The following is an 8,708-nucleotide window of genomic DNA, read 5'->3' on the forward strand; positions in this document are numbered from 1 at the left end:
GGGCGGATTTTATCCTGATGGGATAATGTTCGTTCTCGGAACGCCTGGCTTTCATCCTATCCTGTCTTCCTTCTTTCTTTAATTTCGGGACGATAAGACCCTAGAAGTTACAGTTCCCTCTGTCAAACCTCTTTACTAAACTCCTTATAATAGATAGTTTAGAGAACAGAGAACTCATGTAGAACTCACTCAAAAAGGGTTATTACTACGTTTGGGACTCGAGAGATTAGGCGAAACAAACAAACAAACAAACAGTTAAACAACAATGAGCCAGCCTAGTTAGCTTAGTAGCTGTTGGGCATACCTAGGTAGGTATGTACTTACCTTCAGCCAGCCAAATTAGATTGGAATTGGAAGGTAACATTCCTTTCTAGGTCGCGTGTTCGATTTTCACCTCAGGCGGACTTTATCCTGAAGAGATAAGGTTTGTTATGGGATCGGCTGGCTTTCTTCTATCCTATCCTCCTCTGTTCGATTTGGGGACGATAATACCTGAGTTTTTAAGGTGTGTCCAAACATAGTCAACCGCCCGTCGATCAACGAGGTGAATCTATGTAAGTTCCATGTTATCGGGGCAGTGTGGACGGTTCATTTGACATCGATCGACGCGACGGCTGGTGGATTTTGTGTGAACAAACCTTTACAGTTTCCTCTATCAAATCTAAACCTTTTGAAACAAAGTGTCCCCCCTTTTCCTGTCCACAGAGAACAAGATCACATATGAGAACTCCTTATAATAGATAGTTTAGAGAACAGAGAACTCATGTAGAACTCACTCAAAAAGGGTTATTACTACGTTTGGGACTCGAGAGAAACAACAATGAGCCAGCCTAGTTAGCTTAGAGAGTAGGTGTTGGGCATACCTAGGTAGGTATGTACTTACCTTCAGCCAGCCAAATTAGATTGGAATTGGAAGGTAACATTCCTTTCTAGTAAGCGCTAGGTCGCGTGTTCGATTTTCACCCCAGGCGGACTTTATCCTGAAGAGATAAGGTTTGTTATGGGATCGGCTGGCTTTCTTCTATCCTATCCTCTTCTGTTCGATTTGGGGACGATAATACCTGAGTTTTTAAGGTGTGTCCAAACATAGTCGACCGCCCGTCGATCAACGAGGTGAATCTATGCAAGTTCCATGTTATCGGGGCAGTGTGGACGGTTCATTTGACATCGATCGACGCGACGGCCGGTCGATTTCGTGTGAACACACCTTTACAGTTTCCTCTATCAAATCTAAACCTTTTGAAACAAAGTGTCCCCCCTTTTCCTGTCCACAGAGAACAAGATCACATATGAGCAGTATATTGCCAAGGATGAAGAGCGAGATGAGAAGATGATCTTCGTGAATAAGGCATTCCGATCAGGTATCCTTAACCATGTACTCAATGTAGAAGTGGCTATGTTCCATGATATGTTCCAAAACCACAAGGTTATATTCAAAGATGAGGAACATCTACTAAAGACCTGACACCTTTGCACATGAACTGACCTTGTTCTCGATTCTAGCTGATTTTGTACTGAACAAAAGCGTTTACAAGCCATCTCTTATGTTTACGTCATCTCGTATAAAAAGGCGTGATGACAACTTGTCATCATGACCCGTCTCTTAAAGCAAATAAAGAAAGCAGGGATGAGCAATACCTACCTCTACTTGTTTATGTACAATTATTATATTTTGTTAAATCAGTAACAATAAAAAACAAATTATTAAAGAAATTAGTGATAGGGTGCCACAACTTAGGATGGAAGAACTCTACTATTGAGTTACTTCCCCTGATTTAGGTTGTTGGAATACTATATCACAGTATCGAGCTTCTTGATACAGAGTTCGATATTTGAGTTCCAAAATCCAGTCACTCGATTGAACTTCCTCAGTATATCTGGAAATCATCAGGACCTCGCCCTGGTGGTCATATTCACCTGGACCGCCTCAACTCTCTCGTGAAACCTCTGCTTCTCATTTTCATCCAAATTGTCATTCTTATCACACTGTGGTACATCGCGGAAATACTGATAGTAGCGGTCCACGCAAGCCTGGTAATGTTTCTCCACTATGGGAAGGAACTCGTAGCCTAGCCGCGTGAAATGACTGTCTAGCCGCTCCTCGTATTTGATTCGAATCGGATCCAGAGGCTTCAGATCGTAATGATGAGACGCGGCGAGTTTGACCTCTTCCCGATACTCCTTGAGAACTCGGATGGAATACTCTTCTATGGCGGAGTCGCAGGACTTCTTGATGGCCTCATACCTCTGCTTGATCTCATCCCGAGTCATGTGACTTGCTTGGGTCCCTGGGGGAATAAGAAAAGCATGAGATGATTTGACAGTTTGACACAGTGTAGCAGATATTTCAAAGTTGGACAGCAGAAAAGAACCATCCGTAAGGGGTATTATTGCCCGGGGCGAAATATATCCTCAACAGATAAGGTTTGTTCTCGGCAAGTCTGGATTTTTCCTATCTTGTCCTTCTTCCTTCGATTTCAGAACGATAAGATCTCCGTAATATTACAGATCCCCATGTTTCTTCTACTTGTCCCACTCCGAGGATTAGGCGTAGGGGCAACTGCCCCAAGAGATGGGCTAAGCTTGTACGAATCTACTTCTACTTACGGAACAACTGATCTGTGGTCTCAACCCTGAGAGCACAAATATCGATGGCGGAGTCGCAGGTCTTCTTGATGGCCTCATACCTCTGCTTGATCTCATCCCGAGTCATGTGACTTGCTTCGGTCCCTGGGGGAATAAGAAAAGCATGAGATGATTTGACACAGTGTAGCAGATATTTCAAAGTTGGAGAGCAGAAAAGAACCATCCGTAAGGGGTATTATTGCCCGGGGCGAACTATACCTTCAACAGATAAGGTTTGTTCTCGGCAAGTCTGGATTTTTCCTATCTTGTCCTTCTTCCTTCGATTTCAGAACGATAAGATCTCCGTAACTATATCCTACAGATAAGGTTCGTTCTCGGCAAGTCTGGATTTTTCCTATCTTGTCCTTCTTCCTTCGATTTCAGAACGATAAGATCTCCGTAATATTACAGATCCCCATGTTTCTTCTACTTGTCCCACTCCGAGGATTAGGCGTAGGGGCAACCGCCCCAAGAGATGGGCTAAGCTTGTACGAATCTACTTCTACTTACGGAACAACTGATCTGTGGTCTCAACCCTGAGAGCACAAATATCGGTGAACTGACTCAGAAACTTGTCTTCCATGTGAGTCTTCATCTTGAACGTATGCATATCGAACAGGTCATCAAACATACAGTGACCTAGCGTGCTTTCATTACGAAGCTGCAAATGAAGAAAGTAGTTATGAATGATGAATGTAAGTTAGTAGGTATAAGGTACCTTTGGGTGTTGGTTGGTATAATACCTATAGGTACATAAGCTAAAACTCTAGAGGCCTTTTTCCCTATTAAGGTTTCACAGAGGAACTCTTAACTACGGAAATCTTACTCTCCTGGAATTGAAGAGACTATGAGGATAGGAGAAACCTAGCCGTTCTTAGAACGAACTTTATGTAAGACAAGCGTACTACCTTCCAATCTAGCTAAGGTGCCAACCCCGGAAAATATTAGGTAAATAGGATCCTAACGCCCTACTAAAGCCTAACAAACAAACTTGAACTCCCCCATTAGCACCTCGTCCACACCCCTTGTCTTCAAGAGACGCCTCGTACACACCTTTTCCAGAACAGGTCGCTCCTCTGCCATGGACATTGTGGATGAAGACGGGTCCAGAGTGAACTCTTTCACAGAGGAAACTCTTAACTACGGAAATCTTACTCTCCTGGAATTGAAGAGACTATCAGGATAGGAGAAACCTAGCCGTTCTTAGAACGAACTTTATGTAAGGCAAGCGTACTACCTTCCAATCTACCTAAGGTGCCAACCCCGGAAAATATTAGGTAAATAGGATCCTAACGCCCCACTAGAGCCTAACAAACAAACTTGAACTCCCCCATTAGCACCTCGTCCACACCCCTTGTCTTCAAGAGACGCCTCGTGCACACCTTTTCCAGAACAGGTCGCTCCTCTGCCATGGACATTGTGGATGAAGACGGGTCCAGAGTGAACTGGTCCGTATCCAGTTTCATCGTGTTGTGGTGGAAGTACTTGGAGAAATTCCTCTCATAAGCATCAGTGGAGTAGTTGATGTAGTTGTGTATCGTGGGGATCTCCAGATCATCCCAGTTGAACGTGAGTTGTGCGGAGACCAGCAGAGGCAATAAGTGAACTGGTCCGTATCCAGTTTCATCGTGTTGTGGTGGAAGTACTTGGAGAAATTCCTCTCATAGGCACTAGTGGAGTAGTTGATGTAGTTGTGTATCGTGGGGATCTCCAGATCATCCCAGTTGAACGTGAGTTGTGCGGAGACCAGCAGAGGCAATGCTACCAGTAGGGGAAGCAAGGTGAGCGGACGGCAAGACATGATGCGCTGGAAACACACAATATTTTCATTGAGATTACCTACTCGTATTTCATATCACATTGAATGCACCAGTTCCCAATGGATCACTGAAGGTAAGTACTGCCTTACCACTCAGGCTGGGTGAGGGTAAGTACTGCCTTACCACTCAGGCTGGGTGAGGGTAAGTACTGCCTTACCACTCAGGCTGGGTGAGGGTAAGTACTGCCTTACCACTCAGGCTGGGTGAGGGTAAGTACTGCCTTACCACTCAGGCTGGGTGAGGGTAAGTACTGCCTTACCACTCAGGCTGGGTGAGGGTAAGTACTGCCTTACCACTCAGGCTGGGTGAGGGTAAGTACTGCCTTACCACTCAGGCTGGGTGAGGGTAAGTACTGCCTTACCACTCAGGCTGGGTGAGGGTAAGTACTGCCTTACCACTCAGGCTGGGTGAGGGTAAGTACTGCCTTACCACTCAGGCTGGGTGAGGGTAAGTACTGCCTTACCACTCAGGCTGGGTGAGGGTAAGTACTGCCTTACCACTCAGGCTGGGTGAGGGTAAGTACTGCCTTACCACTCAGGCTGGGTGAGGGTAAGTACTGCCTTACCACTCAGGCTGGGTGAGGGTAAGTACTGCCTTACCACTCAGGCTGGGTGAGGGTAAGTACTGCCTTACCACTCAGGCTGGGTGAGGGTAAGTACTGCCTTACCACTCAGGCTGGGTGAGGGTAAGTACTGCCTTACCACTCAGGCTGGGTGAGGGTAAGTACTGCCTTACCACTCAGGCTGGGTGAGGGTAAGTACTGCCTTACCACTCAGGCTGGGTGAGGGTAAGTACTGCCTTACCACTCAGGCTGGGTGAGGGTAAGTACTGCCTTACCACTCAGGCTGGGTGAGGGTAAGTACTGCCTTACCACTCAGGCTGGGTGAGGGTAAGTACTGCCTTACCACTCAGGCTGGGTGAGGGTAAGTACTGCCTTACCACTCAGGCTGGGTGAGGGTAAGTACTGCCTTACCACTCAGGCTGGGTGAGGGTAAGTACTGCCTTACCACTCAGGCTGGGTGAGGGTAAGTACTGCCTTACCACTCAGGCTGGGTGAGGGTAAGTACTGCCTTACCACTCAGGCTGGGTGAGGGTAAGTACTGCCTTACCACTCAGGCTGGGTGAGGGTAAGTACTGCCTTACCACTCAGGCTGGGTGAGGGTAAGTACTGCCTTACCACTCAGGCTGGGTGAGGGTAAGTACTGCCTTACCACTCAGGCTGGGTGAGGGTAAGTACTGCCTTACCACTCAGGCTGGGTGAGGGTAAGTACTGCCTTACCACTCAGGCTGGGTGAGGGTAAGTACTGCCTTACCACTCAGGCTGGGTGAGGGTAAGTACTGCCTTACCACTCAGGCTGGGTGAGGGTAAGTACTGCCTTACCACTCAGGCTGGGTGAGGGTAAGTACTGCCTTACCACTCAGGCTGGGTGAGGGCCAGCCTAGTTAGCTTAGTTGGTAATGCGTCTGCCTTGTAAGCGCTAGGCCGCGGGTTCGATTCCCGCCCGGGGCAGATTTTATCCTGATGGGATACCTAATGTTCGTTCTCGGAACGGCTGGCTTTCTCCTATCCTGTCTTCCTTCTCTCTTCCCAAAACTGGCTCAACATCTGAAGCATCAATTCCAAACATCTGATTGGTCAAAATTTGTTTCAATCTGACTTGAGAGCGAGAATCTTCGTTCATAAAATGAGGAGTTAGTTATTTTTGGTCTCGGGACAAGACCTCTGGTACTGATACAGTTCTCTCTACCAATCTTATTCAAAAATAAATAAATAAATGAAATGTATTTCATTCCTTCTCTTTCTCTTAAGAAAAAAAAAAAAAAATGAGGAGTTAGTTATTTTTGGTCTCGGGACGACAAGACCTCTGGTACTGATACAGTTCTCTCTACCAATCTTATTCAAAAATAAATAAATAAATGAAATGTATTTCATTCCTTCTCTTCTCGGGCAGCCTTTCAGTCTTCTTCCTGCTCAGCTAATACTTACGAGTATGTACTAGAGTCCACTATCAGCTCTTACCATCGCATCACACTAGTAAACAGCATAGGAGTACGGGACTGGCATAGTTTAGTCTACATGCCACCAGTATGAAGCTAGTACTGGGGATATTGTTGGTGACAATATGCGGACTATCCGGCATAGGAGTACGGGACTGTCATAGTTTAGTCTACATGCCACCAGTATGAAGCTAGTACTGGGGATATTGTTGGTGACAATATGCGGACTATCCGCAAATCCTGCGGAAGAGATATCCGCGGATGAAAAGAAACTCCTCGACTCTATGGAGGAAATGGAGAAGAATCTGCCCACCATGGATTATAACAATAAGGAACATTTTGAAAGTAAGTACACAAAGTTCATGTGGTCAAGATGTGTTTTCCTTTCGGGAAACTTTGTTTAACGAAACCGGTTAAAGAAAACTGAAATGGCACCTGTACCATTGTACGATGTACTTTCATGTATTTTATGTGCAAATAAAACATATATATTATACAGGAAATCGAAGAGGACGAGCGATCGCGTTCATGTGGTTAAGATGTGTTTTCCTTTCGGGAAACTTTGTTCAACGAAACCGGTTAAAGAAAACTGAAATGGCATCTGTACCATTGTACGATGTACTTTCATGTATTTTATGTGCAAATAAAACATATATATTATACAGGAAATCGAAGAGGACGAGCGATCGGAATCGGTTCTGTTTCCGAAAGTTTCGCCAAAAGGAAAATGCACCTTTACCTTTTGATGAGCTCACTGAGGTTGACCAATCCAAGCTTGGTAAAAGGTCATTTTTTTTTTTAATCGACGAGGAAAGGACGATAGGAGAGCGCCAGCCGTTCCAAGAAGAAATTTTATCTGTTCCTGGTCTCTGGTTTAAAAGGTAGCTTACCTACAATAACTTTTGTGTGGTAAGGTTGTAGAGATAACACTCCGTGCATAAGTCAACACATAAGAGCCGTGTCCTAGTTCAGTCATCAAGAACCTTGTTTCAAAACGAATTTTCATCAGAAAAAATGGTTTCTTCAAACTATATGACAAGGTAAACTTACACCTTTGACAGAATGGAGTGTGTCTGAAAGCATGTGATGAGTTCCAATCCACTCGACCCCATTTACTAATGCTGGGTTTTCCCAACTCGGGATTGAGATGAAACGAAGATTTCCCTATACTTAATAGCCAGGTCAACCTCGGATTGAACTCAATCCTGAGACAAAACCACGGTGGTAAAACTCGACCTGTCATCCAAAGGCTGAGAGTGGTTCTTGACACGGAGCTTTTCCCGTTTCAAGGTTACATTCAGAACCTCACCAACCTGGCTATGGAGAACGATACCTATCACGAACTCAAATTCTTGACACGGAGCTTTTCCCGTTTCAAGGTTACATTCAGAACCTCACCAACCTGGCTATGGAGAACGATACCTATCACGAACTCAAAGTCCGTGCATAAGTCAACACACAAGAGCCGTGACCTAGTTCAGTCATCAAGAACCTTGTTTCAAAACGAATTTTCATCTGAAAAAATGGTTTCTTCAAACTATGTATATGACAAGGTAAACTTAGACCTTTGACAAAATGGAGTGTGTCTGAAAGCATGTGATGAGTTCCAATCCACTCGACCCCATTTACTAATGCTGGGTTTTCCCAACTCGGGATTGAGATAAATGGAGTGTGTCTGAAAGCATGTGATGAGTTCCAATCCACTCGACCCCATTTCCTAATGCTGGGTTTTCCCAACTCGGGATTGAGATGAAACGAGGATTTCCCTATACTTAATAGCCAGGTCAACCTCGGATTGAACTCAATCCTGAGACAAAACCACGGTGGTAAAACTCGACCTGTCATCCAAAGGCTGAGAGTGGTTCTTGACACGGAGCTTTTCCCGTTTCAAGGTTACATTCAGAACCTGACCAACCTGGCTATGGAGAACGATACCTATCACGAACTCAAGGGTGTCAAGTTCGGAAATCGAACCGTGGACAATGACCTTTACCAAGCCATGCACAACATCAAGATCAAGCCAGATCCCAACTGTTATCCGCCTGGGTTTGATCATGCCAACTACAGCGGCTACATAAACCGGAAGCCGAATGAGGGAACAGGCCCTGGACAGGATAGGGAGGGGGTTATTGATCTGGAGGCCATCATGAGGGAGCTCTCTGAGGAGAGAAGGGGCAAGAAGGGTAGGTGTACAACGATGTGTTGTCACTTGAGAGAAAGCCAGGAAAAATGGCTTATCTCATAAAGAACTTGGAACTATAGGTA

General features: G+C 45.3%; 2 protein-coding genes across 3 annotated transcripts in view; one reads left to right on the top strand and one right to left on the bottom strand.

Moving 5' to 3' along the window:
- Positions 1-1,628: 1,628 nt before the first annotated feature.
- Positions 1,629-4,463, bottom strand: LOC103517171. 2 transcript variants are annotated; one of them, XM_017447358.2, is made up of 5 exons: positions 4,232-4,463; positions 3,679-3,741; positions 3,136-3,286; positions 2,650-2,730; positions 1,629-2,207 (listed from the first exon to the last, which is right to left on the bottom strand). In XM_017447358.2, exons 1-5 carry the CDS (start codon positions 4,424-4,426, stop codon positions 1,888-1,890), a joined length of 810 nt encoding a protein of 269 aa, XP_017302847.1. In that variant the 5' UTR covers positions 4,427-4,463; the 3' UTR covers positions 1,629-1,887. The 2 variants fall into 2 exon arrangements, with proteins under 2 accessions (XP_017302847.1, XP_017302848.1); XM_017447359.2 differs by lacking the exon at positions 2,650-2,730 and having other exon boundaries at positions 1,629-2,288.
- Positions 4,464-6,587: 2,124 nt separating this feature from the next.
- LOC103517172 overlaps positions 6,588-8,708 on the top strand; it is an 11,968-nt gene continuing 9,847 nt past the window's right edge. Inside the window, exons 1-2 of the mRNA XM_026829371.1 lie at positions 6,588-6,788; positions 8,336-8,626. Coding sequence (XP_026685172.1) covers positions 6,629-6,788; positions 8,336-8,626 — 451 coding nt within the window. The 5' untranslated portion in view covers positions 6,588-6,628. The remainder of the gene's footprint in view (positions 6,789-8,335; positions 8,627-8,708) is intronic.

The sequence above is a fragment of the Diaphorina citri genome, unplaced genomic scaffold, assembly GCF_000475195.1.
Source record: "Diaphorina citri unplaced genomic scaffold, Diaci psyllid genome assembly version 1.1 scaffold1770, whole genome shotgun sequence".
Classification (NCBI taxonomy): domain Eukaryota; kingdom Metazoa; phylum Arthropoda; class Insecta; order Hemiptera; family Psyllidae; genus Diaphorina; species Diaphorina citri.